We start from the raw sequence: 24,995 nt of genomic DNA on the forward strand, positions 1-24,995 counted from the left end.
GTGGCACGAGAATTTAAAACCTATCAAGGACATAATCTATCCTAGAATGCCAAGCTGTCACAGTCGCCTTCTCATAAGGGAAAGAGGACTACAGGCTCTCTCAAGCTGTTCACCTACTTCTAAACATGAGTTGAGGACTCCGTATAGCCACTGGGATACGAGGAAATCCTTTTCCAAAAGTGTCATTATGTTAGAAATTTTAATTTAAGTATATTTGCTATTAACTATTTGGTTCGCTTCAAAGTTACTGAAGGCTGCACATATACAACTGAACAGGTGGGAAACAGCAGAGAGCAGTAATCCAAAGACCACTCATAGCATCAAGCTGTACTTAAAGGAAGGAAGGGCAGAAGGGGAGGAAAAAAATCCCAGCCCAAAATTATGTTCTAATTAGAAACAACTCTTCAAATCAATTATATGCAAGCAATTCCATTTCAGATCAAATTTTGTAAACAAAGAAGGAATTTTTCTGTTTGCAAGTACTTATCATCCCATGTATGAAAAATTTCAGTTTAATAACATTCAAAATTAATATAGTAAATATATTATTTCATATAATCAATATATTAAAATAGTAACTGAATCACACTATGCACACTTGCATCTTTTATTACCTGAGGGGCTTAAAGGCATACAGGATATGAGGAAAAGAACAACTGTCTCATGTACGAGGTGCCTGAATACTTATATTAAAATCCTGAAAAATAACCAGAATAGGTATTTCTTCCTCTTAGAAGAGAAAAAGTCATAAGTATTTTTGTGTTGTCAGTTAGGGGTTACACATTCAAATTACTGCTGCACATTTGGATTTAATGAATTACAGTAATTCAGAAATCACATACAAGATACACAAGTACATGTATGAACAGGCAATTAACCAAAAGGAAACCTTCTTTATGTTAACTCCTCACAGAAATTGGAAAGGATACTCATAGGAGCAAGAAAAACACTTTCCTTTTACATTATAAGAGCTCAACTGATTTAGCACAGGGCAAATTTCGTAAAGTTTGCTCCAGACAAGGAAAATGTCTTGAGATGAAAGCCTACCTGATTTGCAACAGAATTTTCCTTTTTTGTACAAGGTACAGGCACCTTAAGAAATATTGCTATAAGGAAAGAACCAGGGTGTTCAGCCACTTAAATATATTCAGGGAAACAATAACAGCATGAATACCTTGGGTGACAAATGTCTAGGAAAAAGTCTAGCAAGACTGATAAAAGAATTAACCAAAAACATATCAGAAGAAATCAGGAGAAAACAATGTAGCCTCCATAATCGGTCTTCACATACAGAAGGGAAAATCAGGTAAACAAGGCTGAACAGTAAAGACAGGTAAACAGTAAGAGACAAAGCAACACCATCTATCCAATTCAATAATAGACATCAGGTGCATGTGAACACTGTAACCAAAAGGAGACAGGGTTGGTAGGGCACAGTTAGTGGAATGACTAAAGCTAGTCCAAGTAAGAATGTCAGTGCTGTGTATATCTGGCCAGCAAAAAAAAAAATGAAAGAACTGCAATAACTGAAGCAGGATATAAAACTATAGATGACAAACACTGTTTGTAGTTTTTATGACTGAAATTCAAGGATGTGTTCTCTTTAAGAAATAACAAGCAGAGATAATGTAGCATCATACGTTAATTATGCAATATCCTGGAAAGTACCATTTCTGGTTCTTTAAAGGATATGGCTGATCTAACAAGGACTTCAATATAGCATTTCATATGTAACTACATATGTAACTACAATATAGCATTTCAAAGTAACTACATAAATGGGGGAAAAAATGGTAATTAGTGCAACTGAGGAAGAAAGAAAGTGACAAAAAGGGATAGTACTAAATAGAAGTCTGCTAAAGAAAAGTTAATAATGGAGTTTCTTAAATACAAATCTTGAGACCAATTTTATCAATAATGTTGGTTATTAAAGTAGGAACACGTTAATAATATTTACAAGATATCATCAATACAGAGGAGATCAGCTCATCATACAGAAAGCATTGAATTAATTTGAAGAACTGCAGCAAAGCAGGATGATATTTAATAGCACTAACTACAAGGTCATAACCTCAAGGACTCAATTTTCACTATAAACTGGGACCTCATCAACCACATAGAAGGACACAGAAAGAAGAAAGACAAGAGTTTATTAGTTAATGTCTGGACAATTATAAACCATGAGTATAAATGTTAAATGTGAAAAGGTAAACAAAATTGCAGGCTGTATGAAAAATGATACTTCTAGTAGGGTTGCCTTTTGCATCTATCCGCATCTATATTCATTAAAAAAAAAGCTATCTTCATCATATTTGTTCTTTTAAATTATTCCCCTTCCTCTACATGCCCAACAGAGCCAAGGACGGAGCTATATTTTCAAGCATTGACCAGTTCAAGTTGATATTCAAACAAGGCTGCTATGTAAGCAAAAGAGCAAGAAAACTTTCCAGTTTCTCCAGAAAGTGAAGCCTTCCAAACAAACTGTAAAATCTATTACAATCCATTTTCAAATAGTTTTAAATGGCACACACAATGTCAGTTACTTCTCCCTCACCTAACAAGAAAAAATTGTTATATGTCATCTACAATTTCTACTTTGCAAAACCATGTCAGAAGAGTGTGTTCCTGTTTAGACAAGGGAGGTAAGACTGTCTGCAGAAGCTTGCATCAAAACATTACTTGTAAACTCTGCTGACAATTATGGTTGATTTGATTACTCAGAAGTCACAGATACGGCTTCATTTATTAGCAGCCAAAAGTTGCAGGAGCCACCAAGCTGAAATGTCGAACCCAGCCTAAAGTTTGCAAGATTTTATTCGCAGAAACTCTCATCCACAGAAAGTGAACAGGTATATTGTCATCTTGGATTACCATATATGAAATACCACAGCTTCACTTTCATTTTGTATTATAAAAATCCTACTTTTTCTTATCCCTGACTTTTGTTTCCTCCACCCTCTTGTTCTCCCTTAGTCTTCCTACTGCACAGTTAGCTGCTACTGAGGGCTTTGTGAGTTTTAAGAAAAGCTCTTTCTGTTACTGGGAGAGGTTTCACTGTTTTCAATTTTTTTTTAAATGACACAGGAAGAAACAACAGGATCCTAGAAAGAATACATGAGTAAGAGAATGATTTAACGAGATTAAATAGTAGGTCAGACTGTTATGGTAATCATAATTTACAACTAAAAGGTATCTTTATAAGTAGTTTAAAGAAAATTTCAAAACCACAAAGTATGTTATAAACATTTGACAGACTTGGTTATTATACATCTTAATGGTTACTAAGCACATCAATAGATGGTATTAGATTTGGTTACAAGCCATCTCTTAATGTGCTGGATCCTAACAATCAGTTAATAAATTAATAATTTATTAACCCTTTACAAATGTACGGTTACTGTAAAGGTCATGTAGTAAATGGTAGTAACACTAGCTACCTACATGTTAATTCATTAATGCTTTTCACAAATCTCCTTCACAAAATAAAATACTGCATTAAAGGATCCAAGTAGCAATCCGGAAAACACTTCCTTGTGGGACCACAGGGAACATGGGAGTTTAATATATTATATTTAAGGTTTCTAAAGTATGATCTGTTGACTGCTGTAAGGTCATATAACATTTCATGATTGTCTATCACATGCTGCTAATTCTCCACCTTATTTCTGGCTGCTTAACACATGATAAACTTTACAAAGAAGTTCAGATTTCTGTCTTACATTCTAGGTGTCTGGCTGATAAACTAAGCAGAACAAGCTCTCTGGACCTCAATCAATGCACCACCAGTAATATACAAACAAGAACTGTTCAGAGCAGTTCAAGAAAAGCTTGTCATACCTGCATATCAGATTTAAAAAAAAAATTACGAAATTTTCCAGTCAAATTTATTCAACTTAACACTGCATTTTCAATACTCAATTGGATGGTCTGCAAAGATTGATTTTTTTAAATCTTTTTTTTAGGTTAATAGGAAACAAATAGAAAAATTTGAAAGTCAGAGAGAAATAGAAAAGAGAAAAAGAATGACTGGATGATCATGGTCGTGTCAGTGGAAGGCAGGCTTGAAAAACTGAGATGATCTATCATTTAATAATCTTGCAATGCATTGTTCTTAGATATTCTAAGATAATACAGCAACTTTGTAAGCCAAACTAAACATAAATATTTTTTTAAAATGCTATTTTAAATATCATCCAAAAAAGCAATTGTACAAACAGGGCATAAAAAATAAATCTAAAATTCCATAAAAGAACATCATCCCGTTTGAAAGTAAAAATATATGTATAAAGGATAACACTCAGCATAGCTGAGCTGAGAAGATGGTCCAATGATACTTGGCACAAGCTCCAAAACTATTCACCCATTCCATGCCTTTTTTTGTTTAAAGTGTTTTCAGGGTAAGAATTGTTCGTTACATACATTGCATGACATGGAACTAAAATTAAATGGCATTTCACAGTCAGATGCCAGTGGGAAAGTTTTAGTAAATCATGATGATTACTGATTTTACCAGCAAAGTAAAATCTGGAAACAAAAAACTGTCAACTTGGTTTTAGTTTTTTAGTTTATTTGCTTTTTTAGTAAGGATAGAGGCAGAAGAAATCTGAGGTTAGCAGAAGAGATAAGCATAGTAAGTTTAAGAGTGAAGAAACATCCGGGAGACCTTTTAGGATGTTAAGAATTTTTATAAAGTGAAAACCCTGCAATTCACACTTCAACACACACACATCACTGTAGCAAGGATTTAGAGCATAAATACACATAAATACATAAAAATTGCTTTTTTTCATTATGACCATGTAAAAGACTAAGCATAACCACTAAAAACTTTTAAAATTACACAAATAACTGAAAAAAACCCTAAATTTGAAAAATAACAAAAAACTGAAAAAAAAATAATTAGTTTGGTGGTTCTAGTTCCTGTTCCTAAATTTCGTTTTTAAATCTACATATACAGTGTAAATAAACTAGACAGTAGTGATAATGTAGTAGTATTGATGGTACAGTGCCAATTTAAACTTTATCCTTCAAAAACAAGTCAAAATTACTGGGTTGGCCTTTTTAATTCTTATGAGGTAGGAATTGCATAATCATTCAAGACAATATGGCAACTCCTTCCCTTTATTTTTTTTTCCCTTGCTGATAACTAACAAACAGCAGCATTAAGAGCCTAGAACATTTCCATTGCTTCAAGCAGAATGAAGCAGCAACTTCCAAGGAGGAATTACAAATTTTCACCTAATCCAAAAGAATATTTTACCATTCAAGTGTTTTAAAATAAAATGTTCGTTATGTTTTATTTTTAGCAACTTTCATAAGAAGCCATAATTCCAAAGACTTCCTTTAGGAAATAAAATCTTACTCACAAAAAAAGCCTTTACCACTCTGAGAACAAAACCAAGAAAGCTTCAGTGGGTGATTTTCTTTGTTTTGAAGAGTCATTCTTATATATAGAAGAGAATTAATTCAGAAACATAATACATTATACATAGTATCACTTTCTAAAGTTGCCTGACATTTCTCATTAAAAGGTCAGCTTTAAGTTGCTTACAGCATTGCCAAAAATAACTTTTTAGGGTGAATCTTTTTAATATGAGCACCTCTCAATAATTCTTCCATGTCGGAAGATGAATTTCACTGGAACATCCACTTACAATTATGACATAAAAGAAAATTATATATTAAAAAAATGTCCATGTTAAAGACATAATGCTTTTCTCATTTTATGTCAGAAGTGTTTTTCTGTCAATCTGTGTGAAAATCCACCCCAAGTCACACATTCTGGAAGCTGGGTGTGGGGACGGGGGAAAGAAAATCAGTTCAGCATGTTCAGACTAAGTTATCACTTGGTTAAGATTTCTAAAATTTAGAACTTCTAGCTAATATTTCTGAAAACCCCATTCTCCCTGAATTTGTTTAAACCTACTTAAACACCCTCATGCTATTAAGTTTGCACAAGAGTAATTCCCACAGAGTGAGTGACCATGATTCAGCTTATGATTACAGGGGTTTACTGGGCTTTCCCCTGTAACTTGAAGCTTTGACATAGAAAGCAGAATAAGGAAGGCCAACTCAAATGAGAAGTCTCAGTAAAAAAGGGGCTTAAAAAGCAGGTACAGAAAGAAGAAGGGAAGTTTGAAAGGAGGGGAGTTGAACAGTTCAAGGCTGGATGAAACAAAAAGAAGGGGCCATGCCCACAAAATCACGCTTCACCCAAAACTGAGACCCATTGACAGTATGTGCTCTGTACACATTACTTTCATTAACTTTGTTAAACCAAGAACAACCTGTACAGTTATCAAAAGACTCCAACTTGGCTGATGAATCATGTGAAGGTCATCATCCTAACATGTAACAGAATCTATGGTTTTGCTTAAGTATTTTACTTAAGCTCTAGGAATTTAAAAGAAAACTACAATTCTTGCAGATTTTGCAAAGCCATACACAAAAAAAACCTTAGGAAGTGCAGGACTAAGACTGCCTGTGCCATTTAAATTCTACCATTTTGCATGAATAAACTACAGCTGTCTAAGTTTCAAAACCATTTTTCTGACAAACCCTATCTCATCCAGTGCCCATCAGTGATGTTTTTGAATAATTAAGAGGTTGTTTGTTTATAGAAGTTCTATGTTGTTTCTTACAGAATTTAGAAGATGTAGAGAGAATTACATAGACAGTTGAAGAAAGAGAAAAGTGTGTCTCAATTAAGGAAATTAAATATTTTGCTTCTTTTCTCTTATGAAAAGTTCTTAATTCCTGAATAATTGGTATTTAACTTAAACTAAAACTTTTCACAACTGACAATTTGTTTTCTTCACTTTTTGGTGCCTAATTTGAGATTCACACAAATGGCAAACTTAGAGACAGTCAACGGATGTTCTGTTTTCAAAGAGCTATAGATGCTAAATATTTCAGAAAAAAACCCAACTTTTTAGTCTTCTCAGATTGAACATTGAGAAGAAAATTATTTCCCCAAACTCTTATTTACATCCGTAGAATGGAGATCACACCAGCCCTTCTGCTATCACTGTTGTGACAAAGCAGATCAGTATCTACCCTGATCAGCACAGTGCTTCTCTTCTATCAGATCTTGGAAAAATTGACAATTTTATCTCTGGGATGAGTTTGAAAAGCATGCAATAAAGAGACAAAGCCACATTAAACAATGAGGAAAAGGAAGGTATCAATTAGCTGTGTTTTACAAATGCTACTGGGAACTTGTAGGAAAAGACAGAATCATATAATTGAAACTTACGAAAATGTTGACCAAGTCTGAAGATACACAAGCAAAGTTTCTGCGACATTTCACAACTTGAATTTTTTAAATTCTAAAATTTACAACTAATAATAAAAAGGTTACACAAATGAAGATCTACTTCTATATATGAAAATAGTACATTCATCTATACTACTGAGACACCTGCTTATTGTCAGTATGTACAATATTCTAATAATTGCTTAAAAGCAATGCTTTTGCACTTCTCGTAAATTTCTACTAAATAAAACAGGGAAAAATTAAATAAAGAGGAAATAATAAAACAAAACATTGTCATGGTACCCTAAACTTTAGTTACAGAATGTATAAAATGTCACAATAGCCTAAAAACTGGAAAGTCTAAACATGCTCTGACGTCCTTGTTAAAAAATGAGAATGGAAAACTATTTCATTTTAACTTGCATAGTTGCTGAAAAAATAGGTTTAGCTGAAGTATGAAAAAGAGGCAAATTATCTCAATAACAGCAAAACCTACTTTGTCAATGTAGTTCTAAAGCAGGTGCTACTGGAAATTAGTTGCAATTGTTTTTTGGAGAAAATGAACTGCTTATACATACACAGAAATAGATTATAGATATACATACATATATATTTATACACAAAATGCTAATATTACTAGGAATGGAAAATCTGCCTAAAGCTTTGAAATATGCATAGCTTATTTCTCCCATACTACATGTTCCACTTAGTCTTGTTGCTGGCTAGAGGGGAAAAAAAAAAAATCTCTAAACACAAGTGGATATTTAGGAAGGTTCCTTATAGAAGGGAAGTTATTAGCCCACATAGCACCAGAAAGAGTCCAAAGGGAAATTTAGCTGACCTTATGCTGAGTAAACAGGAATTAGAAAACTCTGTTTCCTGCCCTTTCTGAAATTTTATTTCCACCCCACCATACTGAACAAGTAGGTTGAGATCAGAAATGGTAAGAACTACTTTAGGCAGCATCTTGTGAAACTAACCATTTAACTGGGCTTGCCATAAGCTAGAAGGGCACAACAGTCTGATTACCCCTGAGAGAAGGTAGTAAATTCCACCTACTTCTATTGTTCCTCCCATTTGAAGATCATACACAATTTCTTTACCTAGCTTTTGATATCTTCTCACAATAAAAATATGATTTTTCTGAAGACATGGAATAAGAGTAAACAATCCTTTTTCATGCCTAAAGAATATGGCGCTCCATTTTCAGCAGTTAATTGCAACTAACAATTATACATTAAAAGCTTTCAATATTGATTTCTAGGAGTTGAGAAGACAGAGTGGGGGGGAAATAGGGCAAAGAAAGAGAAAAGAGATACTAAGATCTAAAGTCTGCTAACTGCCATTATGCTAAAGGTCTTGAACAGATCCTTTCCTTAAATAACATATTACATGTTACTATGATAAAAGCAAAAGCAAAATCAATGCAGCATGCTTATTTTGGGAAAACCAGTGAATTTTGTAAAGGCCTTTATTTCCTGTGGGATTTTATGCCAACAAGTTGGAATAATGTTTTGATTAAATTTCTAGGACAAGCATCTTTTATTTATAAATACTATTTTCAAACTTGTAACACTGTCTCAAGTGATCAGTAGGAAAAAGAATAACAAATAAAGGCCAGAGAGCCTAAGAGCCTCTCTCAAAGGTCATCACTGGATAGTTTTGGTACGATGTTTTTCTCTTCAGCCTAATTGAAAAGTTTTTGAAAGCACAGTAGTCTACCCAGTCCAAGCAAAATTCAGATGTATACAGTTTAAAATCACTATATAACTTCAAACTAATTGTTGCTATCTTTTAGCTTCTCTTTGGTATGCTTCAGCCAGGAATCACTCATGAGTGACCTTAATAAAAGGAGAGCTATTTCACCAACTGCTAAGAAATGGAAATGTTCATTATCCACTCAGCAAACTCATGTTTTCTTCTTGAAAATCACCTGGAACAGGAAAACATTACTTTTCCAGGTCTCTATTCCTCTTACATTCAATTCACAAGAGCAGCCTCTGGCCAAAAAAATGAAAACTGGGGAAGATGATCCAAGAAGGGAAATAGCAAAATAAACTGCCATGCCCTTCACCTTCCCTTCTACCTTACCTCCCAAAGGAAAGACAGATAATTCCTTTATCAAATCTTTAAGACAAAATTATTGATTCATTGTTCTATATTAATACCTTTAATGTTTTTAAGGAAGTCCTGGCTATATATGGAACTGCTTAGAATATCAACTGCGTGCTGAACTCACACCTTTGCTCTACCTTCACTACCTTTGAGGGCTTATCTATGATCCAGTTGGTGACTGAAAAATCAAGACAATAATCAATAACTAATTAGTGCTCAAATCATCATACTTTAAATATGAAACAGTCATGTGCTTTTCTTCTGTACTGTTACTGTATTTTAATTAATTTGAAAACCCAGATATTTAGAACTCAATCAAATTTAAAATCTAACAAAAAATGTAAAATACTTCACAACTACTAAGGCTAGAATGTAATGTATTGCTTGTATCTGTTACACTGAAGACTACTAAGATACCATGACATGCATTCTCACATTTTAATATTCAGAATCAGGCTACTTCTTGTGCTAGTTAATAGTAACAACAGAAGCATGTAAGAAAGTGGGGGGTGGGGGGGGTGTGTGAGAGTGGACTAAGTTACTTCCACAACAACTAGGTCCTTTTCTTTTTTTTTTTTGTTTGTTTGTTTTGTTCATGAAGTTGCAGGCTGCCAGTACTTGTGTGTCATCATGTAAGAAAAATTAAGATTAGACTACACGTTAAGACACCAGTAATGCTGCTAAGTATGGATACCTACTAAACTGTCAAGAATCCAGAGTCCAGAATGTCAAATTTAGACTAAACAAATACAGTGTTTTAAAAATTAATCTTCAAATAGACTTATTGCATACAACTCTTTCTGGTTGCAAAAAAAAAAATTTATCTAGATTTAAACTAAGACTTTAAAATGACAGTTGCCAGAGTGCATTAGCCAGTAAAACACCTTTACTCATAAAACTGTATTTGTTACACTCATGAATGTTCCAATACTTGAACTCATTTTAATTCAGTCATCATTTTTAATACACACACACACATATATATATATATCCCAATATGCATTTCAGGTTACTGTAGTGTTAAGAAACAGAACTATGACAAATAAGCTACAGCCAATTCATTGCCTGTGAAGAAGTTAGCACAAACATTATAAAACTGAAGTTAATAGTGTATTTAATATTCTTTTCCCTAGGACTTGAAGACAAAAATTACTCTGCATTAGTTTACTGCATATGCGTGTATATTTATGTGTATGTGTGTGTATGCGCATAATTTATTTTGAACATCAGTCTGTATTGGCATGGAGAAAGCTAGGTATGGGCTAATATCACAGGCCTGAAGAACTTCAAACGTTTAAAGAAAGCAGCTTCTTAAGGAGCTGTCTATTAATCATCAACCAAAAGTCACACTGGAATTATAAACACCACACAGTGGCCATTCTTTTGCCCTTCATTTCACTCAACAACCAACTACAGTGTGTTTAGTACAACACATGACAAAGTACTTGTGCCTGCTAATGTATTACTAATTAGTGTATCTATATCTAAATGTATAACTATATATTCATACATATATGTATGCATATATACTTAATATACAAACTTACTGCATGTTTGGATGTGCATTTTGTTTAAGTATGAAATATTGAAGTTATATATAATTTCTAAATTTAGCTTATAATTTTTTCTGGGTCCAGTCTAATTGCTGTTGAAATCAATGAGGAAAAAACCAAACACCAAAACACCCCCCTCAAAACCTTTCTCAGCCTCCCTGCAAGAGATAGCATGTTAAAACTGTCTTTATCCACAATAAGTACCGCCTTATTTATTTCTGCTAGAGAAGTATTTATCAGTAAAGCTGCCAAGAATGACTTGATGTATGCCAGAATCTTCAGAGCACTAAATCGCTATGTGTTTTTTAAATCTAAAACTTGCAATTGTGCATTTTTTATTGTTTCTAAAGAACATTACGCAGCAGCAAAACTTGAACAATTTCTGGGAAATTGTTGTAGTGTTGTTGTTATTAAACATCCACAGGGCAGACTTCCTTAATTAGAATACTGGTCTCCAAACATTTAATTCCTTCTCTATCTTCTCCATCCTAAAGAGAATTTCTTATCCATGCTTCCAAGGGTCTATTTCAGGCACTATCAATCCCCCTGATCCCACGAGCTGTGTCCCAATATCTTCATATGGCCAAAAGCCAAAAGAAATACACTATTTACCTGAGAGAGAAGTGAAGGAAAAGAGAATTCTGGGAGCAGCTCAGAAGCAGGAGATGACAATAGCTCTCTTCAAGCCCCACCACTCTGCTGTAAAAAGGAACTGAACCGTTGCCCAGGTGCCAGGGACAATCACTTAATGTCAGCCTCAAATGCCAGAAATGGGGATGACCTAGCATAATGGCACAACACTACTGCTCGTCACATGACAATCACAACAAAGGACCCTCGCCTGAACCACTCAGAAGCCAAAGAATATTCAGAAGAACAAATGGGCCACATTTCTGTATTTCCTACCTGGCCTTGTTCCACATCTATTCTGTGATCTTATCTCCCAACTCTTATTTGCTACATTACATTTCATTCCAGACCAACTGCTTCTTTTCTTTTCCCTTTCAACTGTCAGCTTTGTATCTTCAAATTTGTTTTATAGAGCGCAATCAATTTTCCTCAGTAAGTATATGAAAACAGTCTCCTTCAAGGTATTTTTAGTTGCCTTTCAACACCAATCACAAGGCAGATGCCAACAGAATTTCTACCAATTGATATTTTAAATGTTCTGATATGTTCTGCAGCACAACTCTTTGGGACAGATGCCGATTGGTTTTGACATACAAGGTGCGCTAATGTATTATTCAAACTTTGGGATGAAGACATCTAGCATACTGCTTTATATACATGTTCTTAAGAGAAACATTTTCAGATTCAACATTTTTTCCTAGAGCTAGATATATCAGTAGCTGAGTATCAGCTGTCTTCAAATATTACAGACTCAGAACACAAACGTTGATTATAGAACTTTTCTGCTTAAAATTTTTGATCACTGTAAAGACCTGAATTAAAAACCAGGTATCACTGATGTTAATTCAACTGGTGAACATATACTTTTCTTTTTACTTACATCTTGAGCTTTGTATCTTATTAAAGAATAATTTAAATATAAATCACAAATTTTAAAAAGTCTTATAATCTCATCATAAGAGAAAAGAATGGGTTAGCCCAAAGAAGTTGCTAATGTGCACTAATGTGTTGCTAGCAAGTTTGCTGAAAGGTATTTCTGAAGCAGGTCAAAAATGCTCAGTTATGAAGAGTGGCAGATGTACATGGATAAACCTGCCAGAATTTCTTGATAGTGCTGACAAGCAGAACTTACTGTGTCAACTATGTCAATATATTACGGGGGGGGGGGGGGCGGAGACCAGAACCCAGGCAGCAAATATTAAACTCTTACATGAATTTGAATTTCATTTTTATCAATGTAACTAAACAGTTGCCTCCTATTGATCATATGGTTTCAAGATTTCTTTGGCAATTTGTTAAGTATAGGAGCAATCAACATTAACCCAGATTACAATCTTGTATGCAAAATTCAGCAGCTTGTATTAAAAAGAGCCTAATAGGAAAAAAAATACAAGTTTTCTGAGTCTCTGAAATCAGACTGTTATTCCAGCTAGTGCTGAGAGGAGTCTACATATTTGCTTTCAGTTGAACAGGAAAATACCAGGTTAAATTCACAGAGAAGAAAACAAGTTTCCAAATTTACATGTTGGCTAATACCTTAGCTTTTCAAAACCTTCATTTTAAAATCAAAGGAACATTTCTTTAAAAACATTTATCTACTTTTTTTTCTTAATGGTGACTAAATACCTGCTAGTTTAATTTGTGACAATTTACAGTCACAATAATAAAGTTGTATATTCATAAAGATGTATCTCACTGACCAAACCACAGAAATAAGACCATTTACTGTTGTTTTCCCTCCTAATTCAAGTTTACCAGAATTTATGTCTTACATGTAGACAATTTAAATAAAAGAATAAATGTAAATTGAAACACATTTCCCACTCCTAAAAAATGACTGGGAGCTATATTCATTAGCTTTTGTGTTGCTGTGCTTGTGCAACATAGTAGTTTCACCAGGCATACTGTGTTTAAAGTATAATCTTTCTCCAGACTTCAGTGCTACAGAGACATCGACCAGCAGTTCACCAGAAGCCACTCCGCCTTCATCTAGGGTAGCCAATAAAAAATAAGCAACTCTCCCTTTAAACAGAATGAAGCAGCAAAATGAAATTTCAGGGCTGACTATAAGGTGCCCTCTTTGAATGGGACTGGAAAGTGCTTAGGAATGCATATATTTTACTTCAACAATCTCTTAAAGTAAGGGGGGGGGCTGTTTGTTCGGGGTTTTTTTTTACTTTGTTTCTAATAGTAAATGTCAATCTAGATGCTATTCTTACTATACTGATAAGTTAAAAACGTTTGAGAGTTCATACTTTGTTGAGAAAGCGATTACCTAAAGAGAAAGCTAAATTCTACCTGAAGATGAATGATTTCACTGTATTTCAAAACAGAAATTTTCGATTTGTCTGAGACTAAAAAAAGCTAACCTAGAAGAAATTTGAGATTCACTTCACCTTGTATACATATAACCGCAAGTGCATGCTCTGCTTTTTTCAACTTAAAATGGATTTCACACCATGACAGGTTTCATTCTGCATTAAAATTGCAAATCTTCTATGTGGCCCAGTTTCAGCTGCAATTGATCTGCTTTGTCGTCATAGATAAAAAAACCAGTGAAGGGCACTGCAGCTTTAAATATTTCAGAGCTATGTAGCTAGTAAATAGACTCCATTGCAATATGGCTCTGAAGGTCGTGTCCTATTGTCTCTTTTCTCTGCAAATATTTTGAACAGCATAAAATGGTTTATTTTATACAATACCTCCCTGCCATTTCTAAATCACGTCAATTGTATTAGGCATTTCCTTACTGGAAAGGACAGATACGCCACTCTTTCCATACACACCCACGCTGCTTCTAGATGTATTCAAAACGTCCACTGTGAATATAACAGCAGGGTGTACATATCAGACGTATACAGCTTTTCATATGTATACCTTATGCGAACAGACTCCCCATTAAATCCCACCACAACATAAGGACAATTAGTTATTTCACCGGTGATAAAATAATTAACCGGATTTTGGGTCAAGAAGCATCTTTGGTTAAAATTAACATGCCAGTTAGAAAACTGAAGCCAGCAATTTTAACGTCTCCTGTTTCTCACATATGGGAGAATATAAAAAAAAAAATTATAACACGCAGCACCAAGAGAACGTAGTCTGCCAAACCTGTTTTTCATGAAGGAAGGCTACTACCTTTCAGATGTAAAAAAAAAAAAAAAACAACAAAAGAACCCAAAAAGCCCTATCACATTTAAGAATAAGTTACAAGAAAAATAAGACTGTAAACCTTAAGCCAGAATTTGGAATCTTTGTGTATGCACTCCCTAGGATCAACCTCGCTTCTTTCATATAAGGTGACTATTCGATGTAAATAGGAGTTATGGAGATGCCTCTCAGATAGAACAGTGATGTGAAATACACCCCTGCAAAAAATACAACTTTGTGATAGCTGTCACCATGTAGAAGGTGCATGTAGTCATTTACCTGAAAAGGCAACAGATTGTTGCCATTGTCCGTCCTGAACGCGTTGTCTTCCATCCAGGATTTGGGGGTTAAGGGTGCAGCCCGTGGGAACTTCGGAGGGGCAATGACATTGCTGGAGAAGGGCTTTTTAAGGGGTGAAATGGGATTGAGGGGGGAGGGTACACCGACCCCCACTCCCACGCCGACCCCCACTCCAACTGCCCTTCGAGGGTCCCTACCAGCCTGCAGCCCACCCCAGGGGTTGGAAGGTGTACTCCAAGCCGCGTTTTGATGGTTATTCCAGCTGGAGGAGGAAGAAGAGGAGGCAGAGGAGGAAGACGGTTTGCTGGTCATGATGGGCTGATGGCTGTAAGCAGCATTTCTCTGGGCGAAAGGTGCCTGATTAGGGCTTACAGGTGACCTCCGCTGCTGCTGCTGCTGAGCTTGCTGCTGCTGCTGCTGATGTTGGTGGTGTTGAGTCTGAGCTAGGCCAATTTGAGGCGAGAAAGTGCCACCAAATACAGGGTTGACATGGTGTGGAAAATTCTGGAAAAGCATTGTCCCATTGACTGGAGTAATCCCTTGGAAAAAGCTATCATCCACCGTGTTTGTGGTCCCTGTAGACCAGGTGCTGCCGAAGGAGGGAGACAAGGAGGTGCCGGCTGCAGGTTCTTGTTGAGGCTGGTGAAAGCTCAAGCCAGGCAAAATGGGAGACTCCATCTGCATCTTCTCCTTGCTATTTTGGGAAGGAGCCGATGTGCCGATACTAGTCACTGAACTGTTGTCTTCTGGTTTGGGTGTCTCCGACGAGATGGGTGTAGAGGGGGCTTCTGCTGAGTTTGGATCTTGCTGCTGCTGCTGCTGCCGCTGCTGCTGGGGCTGGGCTTTGCTTTTGTCCATCAGTAAATCATCCTGCATGGTTTGCGCAGCTGAAACAGTAGGGGAAAAAACCACAAAGACAGATTATTAACATCGCCATTCACACCACGAACCAGGCTGTTTTAATCATTTGCCGGCCAAAAATCTCGTCCTATTGCTAGCGCTATGCTACAGCAAGTTGCAAGGCAAACCCGTAATCTTCCCCCTCCCCCATTTAGGAATATGTAACCTTTGATCGTGGTAGATTGCCTTTAAAATATTTTTAAGATGCTTCACCCTTTTTGATGCCTTGTTTCCCTTCAGTCTAAATGAGAGATGTGCTTATAGGGCAGAGATATACAGCAATTTCGCCACGTCTCTTTTCTCTTACACCGGAACTCAGAGCTCTCACCCTGCAATGAGAAACTGATTCTGGTTCCTGTTTTTCCAAGCACCCTCCTCCTCCTCCACCTCCTCCCCCTGGTTATTTGCATACGTCAATAAATACTGCTGCGCCCTTCAGCAAGGTTAAAAAGACACCACTCTTCACTCTTCTCCACCCCCTTTTCTATTAGGGGACCTTTAAAGGAGCCGGGTACCGATTTTCCTTAATTAACAAACACGCTTTCAATTCTTTAAATTTATCAGAGAGAAAGCACACACGGAATCTCGCACTGACACGGGAGCGGTTCTTAGCTGCACAATCGTTTTCTGGCCTTTTTCTGCCGCACAGCTCGCCGCTTGCTTAGGGCATGAGGAGCGAACGCAAGGACGGGGGGGGGGTGGTGCGGAGACACTTCACGTACAAAGCCACCGAACCGACGGGTGTTACATTGGCCTTCAGTGACCTTACGGTCTCGCCGTGTAAAACGCTATTTTACACCAAAGCAGTCCTTTGCTTAAAGGTATTTCTCCTCGCTATACTTCTATATAATATGAAATAATCAGTAATTTGTTCACTGGAAAAAAATAAGGTCAAAATGAGCAGATCTGGGAGGTATTATTAGACTATGATGTTTCCGATGCTTTCACAATGAAAAATAAAAATGGGGCAAATCAAAATGTCTCAAATATAGACATGCCACATTTTAAAAGCCATCTTTATATGCACAAGACAAAGACTAATGATGCAAATTATTTGCTAAATCAATACATAGGTTTAAAGTTTAAAAAGTAAATGTATGTAGAATGGTTGAGTCTTATATTTGCAAGAAATGGTGCTTCATATGAAATAGGACAGATCATATAATTTGATAATTATTTTGAAACACAATAGTACTAACGCATATACACATCAATGAACAGCAATTGTACGAAACTAGGACAGGAACCTCCACTTTTTGCAGAGTTTTAGTCAATTGAGAGATCATTGTAAATCTCAAAAGTATTGTAAATGATCCAAAAATCACTTACTTTAATTGAGTAACTGTGTCAAAGATGGTCATCGCTGAATACCTAATTGCATTTCTATTGAATTAATCATATGACATGTACATTCCTAAGACTGCATTTTTTTAGGATTGTTGCTTTACAACAATTGTAACAAAGTTAAGCCAAATCAATTAACTGTTTAAGAAAGGTGGCAGAGAGTGAAATCGACGACCCTCTTCTTTCTGACATCAACAGTTTTCAGAAGGTCCATGTGTATCTTTAACATTTTTTCTTTCTTTCTTTTAAATCTCTTCTGAGCCACACACACACATTTTAGTTAAAATTAATGTCAGGAGAGGTTTCTGCTATCAATTAAGTTACCATTCATGCTTGCTATTATTTACCTGTTCAATATGTAACCCAAGCAGCAAGGGTTCATGAACAGACTCTGCAGTGAGACAACATTAGAGCAAGTTCCTAAGATGAATGGAGTAAACTATTGCATCTGTAATAGGCAGCTCTGCTGCTGCTGCTGGGGGTGCAGAAAACCTTGCAAGGCAGTTTAAAGCAATACTGCAGTAAGCCATAATATACTAAGCTCTGTGTAGCTTTCCATTAGCTTCATTTCTATCAAAATCACTATTACTCCTAAGGCTACATAAAATTACTGATGATTCCACATCAGAGACAGAAAAAGATTATATTTATCCCTCCCCTGAGCTATCAGGACAAAAATATATTTAGAGAGAAAAACATAGCAGCTGAAATGTTAAAATCCTGCCGTCGATAAAGTATATTTAAATCAGTTAGTCACCAGATTATCTATAGTGGCTAGCACAGCAGTTGCTTCAAATATGTACCTTGACTTAGATAGTTGTTTTTGAACTTTATCCTAAGGACTGTAATCCACACTCATTTTCATATTCCTTCTTAAAGGTAAAAAATCACTGCACAATTCAACCCTCTTGTCAAGGTCAAGACCTACCTTTAATGAATGAAGCCAGTCTGAATGGAAAAACACTGGATAATAAATGACTTTGAAAGACAGGCCAGCCAATGTCTAATGTTGGATTAGTATGCAGTACCTCTTGATTATTTGCTGGTGCAAGTATTTGTACAAATTTACAATCCAGTATAGGAAATCTATATCCCCATAGCAATACCAGCTCCGTTTGCATGCAGTAACCCATGCAGTGAACACAGAAATTTTTAAGGAACAGTTACCTTTGGATTTTCTGTATTTAAAGATCAACAAAATGACAGTATATTTATTTTCTTCTCTCAGGTTTGGTATATGACAAATAGTCGACCACTCTGGCAAGAGCACTTTGACAACTGGAAGCTTTCAGCGCATGCTCTCCCAAGGAATCATGGGGTTTGAAGTCTTATCTATAGATGGCATTTCACTGCTGCCTATCCTGACAGGAAGAGGGCTCGAAAGGAAAAAAAATACGTGCACACTCCCTCTTTCCAGAGCAAATTGCTGCAATCTGAATCACCAGCTCTGAGAAAATAAATATCTGTCAGATTGGGCTGAAAGTGAGTAATTAAGTAAGAGCTTTTAACAGTTTAATTTATAAGCCCAGATCAAATAGCTACCTATTCAGAACAACAATCACTAGACAAAGAAATAGTTATAGTATTTCCAAACTTCCTTCCAAACTCCAGACTTCTAATATAAGAAATTAATTATAAGCTCATACCAGCTATGAAATATACAGCTATTACAAAGGAGATTGTGTCATGTTGCTTAGCTGAAGAAAGTATTAAATAATCACCTGTCATCATTTCAAAAAACATTCTGAAACTCAAACACAAATAGGTCAAGTATGAAAATTTAAAACAAATCAAAATCAGCACGTAAGCAAACAGTTGTAGTATTTGAATAGTTTCCAATTTCCAAGTTACCACTTTTTCATTAGTGAGTTATTGTTACTACACTGAAAATTCTACCAAAAAAATAAGCTACTCAGAAAAAAAAGGAAGGTGCAAATTTTACTATTTAACATTCCATCTACTCTGTACGCTGTGGTTCCACATTTCAACTACCTCCCTTCCACTACCCATTGCCCACATATCTCCAACCTCCACATCAATACACAGCCTGACAGGAGTTCCTCTCATAAGATATTAGTATTTTGATGATTAATGTAGGTTAGGTAAAGTTTTCAGAATTTTGTTTACCAGCACTTGTGTTCTGTCTTGTACTGGTCCATGAATTATTCTGGATATTTATTCTGGGTAATTATTCAGGACCAAATACTAATGCTTGTGTGGAAATTACATAGTTGAAATCAGAAGTGTGAAAATATCAGTGTTTAATAAAATTGCAGGCTGATTTTTCAAAGGATGAAATATGCATAGCTTTATGGGTGAAAGAGAGATGACTAAAGCTGAGAAAGATAAATTAGGGCAGTTGAAAATGGGTTGTTAAAACACTTATGTCTCTGCTTTCTACAGTCTGTTTATGTTGGACTGTATGGTCTGCCTGCCTTAAATCAATGCTGTAATTAAGAGTTTCTCAACACTTGCTCTAACCTGTTTGTGCTACTCTGAATCATTAGGGCAGGAAAACTGCTTTCTGACAGCAGTTGAAAATACCTCATTTGTTGAAATATCCCAGCTAGCACAGGGCTGGCTCTAGGCATTCTATACCCCTCCTTTATGTCCCTATTTACTTCTGGGTTATTGCTTTTCAGATGATTTGAGGATTCGTGTGGAAGAGACCACACCCTTGCTGTCAGTTCTTTCCAGGAGACAGCTTCACTTTGTAGATCAATTATTAAGATAAGGAGAGTGCTCATTACGATATTCACAAATAGAGAAGCACTCCAGAACCAAAGAAAATCAGGACATAAAGACAGTTTTTGATCAACTAGCCACTAGAATAAAAACATTTTTTGTTTCTACCAGCCAACTCTTTCGTAATTGGAAGTTAAAAGATAATAACAACAGCTGTATCAGAACACAAGAACTTAGTTCAATCTGGTATCTGAATTACTTGATGTGGGCCAGTTCCAAAGAAACAAATGTAAGAAAGGCCCAAATAAGCCTAGCTAACTCAATTAACATTGTATTGAGTGTATTTTTATTTTATGAAGTTCATTATGAAGCAATTTAAACCTACTATGACTAACAAACTATGCTAGTCTTTTTGCCAGAAAGTGAATATTCCAACTAGCTTGAAGGTTAAAATGAAGTATTATGTTACTGAAAAAATGAGTTTAATTGTAGAAACATTTTTTCAGTTTAGATTTGTTTCATTTTAGCTTAATTGAGGGCTCCTTGTCTTTTTAAAGATGGAATCAAGTAGATAAAAAATGCCTCACTGATCTTATGATTTAATTTTACATATTACTATCATAGCTGTTAAAATGCAGTTTTGCCAAAACAGAATACTTTCATATTGCCAGGTTACTTAGCTTTGAAAACAGTGAATAATTCCAACAGTCTTAATGTTGTCAGAGCAAAATAACTGTATTAAGGTATTTCTCCTTCATTATTTGGCCTCTTTTTCAGGCCTTGCTGAAATGGTCAGATAAATATTTAATATAACTCCATATTATTCTTACGGTAATTGCTTGTCAACTTCTTTATTAAACTTAAGTCTTCATAAATTTGTTATCAAACAATTTAGTATTTTAAAAGATGATATTTTGACATAAATCTGATAGCCAAATTTAGGGCTTGATTTTAAGTCCTAAATAGCTTTTTTGTGTGTGTGTGATTTTCATTAAGTTCTGTACTTGCCTTCAAATGTGCAGTTTTATTTAATTCAAAATGGCTGCCATCTCCAGTCAGTATCAGTGAGGCTGAAGTCAGTTGAATCTCAATTAGTAGCAATCATTTTCCCTCACTTCACATTGGCAAAAGGGAGTCTGTTCCCAGGAGAGTTCTCTCTGGGCTCAAATGCAGCTACTGCCAGGTGAAGGTAAGAGAGGACAGAGTGAGCTGGTGCAATGAACATCATGGAGACAGAAGGAAGGAACAAAGAAGAATCTATTAAGGGATGATATGGGAAGCAGTAGTTTAAACAATGAAAAATACGCAAGAAGCAACCTGAGATTTATAGTGGAAAGTGCCAATGCAAAGAAGGAAGCATAAAGAACAGAAAATGGAAAGAAAATTAAGAGAAAAAGGGGATGAGGGAGAGTGAATTGAAGGAGGAGATTGTTGGGGAGAATAAAGCAAGCATTTGAATAGAGCAGCTGCATATCCGGTCTTGTTAAGGAGAAGAGATGCAGATGGAATGACAACTCTTACTCTGTCAGGGAATAAGGAGTTTTTTCTCAAATTTAGAAACAGTTGGTCATATACGTATTTTAGGATCACACTTTGATTCTGAGAGCAGACAAACAGAGAACACATACCCCAAGCTATCCAACAAACTCCTGAACAACAAAAAGCCACAAACCAGTTTTTACATTTCAGGATCTTTAAGCTATTTATGGGATGTTAAGAGGTCTGCCATTATAGAATCACAGAATCATAGAATAGTTTGGGTTGGAAGGGACCTTTAAAGCTCATCTAGTCCAACCCCCTTGCAATGAGCAGGGACATTTTCAACTCAAACAGGGTGCTCAGAGCCCCATCCAACCTGACTTTGAATGTTGCCAGGGATGAGGCATCTACCACCTTCCTGGCCAACCTGTTCCAGTGTTTCACCACCCTCATTGTAAAAAATTCCTTCCTTATATCTGGTCTAAATCTACCCTCTTTCAGTTTAAACCCATTACCCCTTGACCTATCATGTTTTTATGTATCCTATTATGTTTTTATATTTCATGTTTGGAAAAAAAAGAAGGAGAAGAAAAAAAAAAGATGTCCAAACCTACCAAGTGTTCACTATTTGACCTGATATTCAAGTTTTGTCCAGTCTTGTCATCCCTGCCTGTGCCAGTGGTAGAGCAAAGCAGCCACCATTGCCACAGGCTGTTCTTTAGCCTCAAATGGTAGCCAAGTGATCCTGGGTTCCAGTTACATTTCTTCAGGCAAGTATCGTTCACAGCCATTATTACTCATCATGACCTCATAGCTTTATCCTAAATGGCAGGCAACTAGCATAACCTTCCCACTCCAAAGCGAAAATAGAGAAATTGTACAAATCACATAATCCTAGAAATAAATCCAGCTTCCCTATTTCCATTTGTTATGTTTGAGAATAAATATATAAAACCTAAGCATTTAGCCAGTCTAGCTGATCAGTGCTCTGGCCAGTAGACAATGCACTTATTCCAGACCAAGATTAGGAACCAGAAACTCTGATATCTAATATTACGCTTATGTTTCATGAACAGCTGTAATTGGGACAGTGCATATTAGGTTCTTTTCTAGGAAGTCATGCCCATATCATTTACTCAGGCCACTGTACATCCAAGACTTCTCAGCAGTGCAAGCAAAACCAAATTTTACTGTCCCAAGAATAGGTACAAAATAAATTTTCTGGGACAGGATGTCAGTATGATGCCTTCTTCAAACCCGCTTCTATACATACTTCCTGTAAGGAACATTTACATCACTGTAACTACTTTAGCATTCCTGTTTATAATATTTGTAGCAATTAGAAAATAAACAACACCCTCCCTACTCTATACATATAATACAGCTTACAAGTCCAAGTCCAGCTATTTTACAAACATTTTTACAATGCTTTTCTCTCAACGAAGACTCTAAAAACCAGGCTGATTTTTCCCTAGCTAAGGCAGCACGGTCAAAGAATCCAGTATATTCACTAAAGTCTCCTTCCTATTCTACCTAATCTCTATAGCCATGTATATCCACCATGCAAATGCTACATGTCTCAACCAAGAACAGATGTAAGTTGATGCAGCTGTACAATCATGGGGTTGGCCCCATAAATTACTACCTTGTACAGCAACTGCAGTATAACAAAGTTGTAATTTACACAAGGTATCAGGGACTAGTTACATGTAACAAAACTTATTACCAGAGCTATTTATTAAAAATATACATACATATATATTTATATACAACCTGAAAAGGAAAATTCAAAGTTGATCTTTACTAACCAACCTTCCCAAGAATCTGGAATGTCACAACTGCCTCTGAAAAGCAGGATCTCACTCTTTGCTTGGGGAACATGACATTATGCAGAACCTTTACATGCACACAAATACGCATACGCTTGGACTGAGAAGGAAGAGTGGTAAACAGACACCCATGGTGGAGATACATGGGTAGGCAACTTCTCCCCAGGTGCTATCCACTTCTCTGTTCTAGAAAGGCTTTTCAGCTTCTAAATTCCCAGTTTCACAGACTGCGATGCTCTGTATTGACTTCAGAACATAAAACAAATTTTAAAAGCACTTTAGAAGGATTTTTTTCCCATTAGGAAGCACACCTACAAACTGCAATGAGAGCATTGTCATTACCACCAGCCGTCCCATGCCTGACCCCACTGGTGCACAGAAGCTAGTGGCCAACAGGCCTCCATCGAGCACAAAGGGCCACTTACAAGGGCGCCGGCTGCTTGTCCTTGTCATTGCCAACAAGCCCACAGAAACGGATTGATTTCCCTTCCGCCGTGCCTGCCACCGCCCTCCTCGGCAGCCTAGCCGGGGTAGGCACCTGCCAAGGCCCCCTCTTCCCTCGGGTCTCTCCGCCTCGCCTCAAGGACAGCTCCCGGGGAGGCCGGCCGGCCGAGCAGGGGGCGGGAGCCACCTGCACCTGTTCGGCAGGCGAGGGAATGGCGGGGGTGCGCAGGAGGGTGCTCTTTCCCTGAGGGGGTCCCCACGCCCTGCGTGAGCGGGGAGGGGGCGGAGAAGGAAGCGGCCCGGCCTCTCCCTCCTTCCCTCCCTCCGCCTGTGAGGAGGGACGGCCGGAGGCGGGAGCGGGGCTGCGCCGCTCCCCTCACCCGCCGCGGAGGGCAACGGTCGCTGCGCGAGGAGGAGGGCGGTGGCGCGAGGGCCCTTCCCACTCCCCCACCCCTTCAGGCCCTCAGGGGAACCTGGGCGGCGGCGGAGGGCAGCGGGAGGGGTGACAGCCACTGCAGAGGGAGCGGGGCCGGGCCGGGTGCTGACCTTTCCCCCGCGTACCCCCGTACGCCAGCGCGGCCATCCCACCGCCACCGCGTTCCCCTACCTGCCCTGCGCACGGTGCCGGGCAACGACTACAGGAGGGCAGCAAGGAGAGGGAGTGGCACCACAGGGAGGGGAGAGGGCAGGGGGCGCGCCGCGCGTCCCGCCGGACCTTTAAACCGCCGGCGGCGGCAGGACTACACTTCCCAGCGTGCCGCGGGGCCGCCGCTGCCTCCCTGGCGCAGGCGCACTGTGGCGAGTGGGAGGTGGTGACGGGCGTCGCGGCTGCGCTCAGCACTTACCTCACAAAGGCGTCGCCGTCGCTTTTCGCCCTGGTAGCGCGGTGGCCCGGGCCGCGCAGCTTCTGCGTGTGGCTCCGTTCCGCCTCAGTGGCCCGTCCTCCGGTTCATTTCTGCCTGTTGGAGGAGGGGTCGCCCCGGCTGCCTCGCGGGAGGGCGGTTTCGCTGCCTTTTCTCGCTTGCCTTCCCCTACTGTCACACGCGCGACGCGCGGCTTCGTCGGCGCCGGGGTCGCCTTTGTCAGGCTCCAGGGCCTTGGCTAGGCCCGCTCCTCCTCCTGGGAGCCATGTCCGAGCAGACGGGCTTGGCTCTGCCGCAGACCATGGACAGGTACGGGGAGAGCCCGGCGGCGGGGCACAGTGGGAAGGGACCCCCGAGGTGGGCGTGCGAGTCTCCCGGGCTGCCCGCGGCAGCGGGTCCGCGTCGCCTGTGGCGTGTTTCGGGCCGGCGGGCAGCGGGGGGAGTTGCG

The 24,995-nt window shown here is 38.0% G+C and overlaps 2 protein-coding genes across 10 annotated transcripts in view; one reads left to right on the plus strand and one right to left on the minus strand.

The window, feature by feature from the left end:
- The window catches only part of CPEB3 (cytoplasmic polyadenylation element binding protein 3), a 99,853-nt gene extending 75,541 nt beyond the window's left edge, over nt 1-24,312 (minus strand). For 2 of the 8 annotated variants that reach the window (XM_075504814.1, XM_075504807.1), the window contains exons 1-2: nt 16,232-16,251; nt 14,983-15,890 (exon numbers count right to left, since the gene is read on the minus strand). In XM_075504814.1, the coding sequence (XP_075360929.1) occupies nt 14,983-15,879 (897 nt within the window). In that variant the 5' untranslated portion in view covers nt 15,880-15,890; nt 16,232-16,251. Of the gene's footprint in view, nt 1-14,982; nt 15,891-16,116; nt 16,252-23,665; nt 23,958-24,291 lie in introns of those variants that run through there. The other 6 variants (XM_075504815.1, XM_075504812.1, XM_075504813.1 and 3 more) reach the window with 6 other exon arrangements.
- Nucleotides 24,313-24,724: 412 nt separating this feature from the next.
- The window catches only part of MARCHF5 (membrane associated ring-CH-type finger 5), a 31,982-nt gene continuing 31,711 nt past the window's right edge, over nt 24,725-24,995 (plus strand). For both annotated transcript variants that reach the window (XM_075504818.1, XM_075504817.1), the window contains exon 1: nt 24,725-24,856. In XM_075504818.1, coding sequence (XP_075360933.1) covers nt 24,813-24,856 — 44 coding nt within the window. In that variant the 5' untranslated portion in view covers nt 24,725-24,812. The remainder of the gene's footprint in view (nt 24,857-24,995) is intronic.

The sequence above is a fragment of the Mycteria americana genome, chromosome 6, assembly GCF_035582795.1.
Source record: "Mycteria americana isolate JAX WOST 10 ecotype Jacksonville Zoo and Gardens chromosome 6, USCA_MyAme_1.0, whole genome shotgun sequence".
Classification (NCBI taxonomy): domain Eukaryota; kingdom Metazoa; phylum Chordata; class Aves; order Ciconiiformes; family Ciconiidae; genus Mycteria; species Mycteria americana.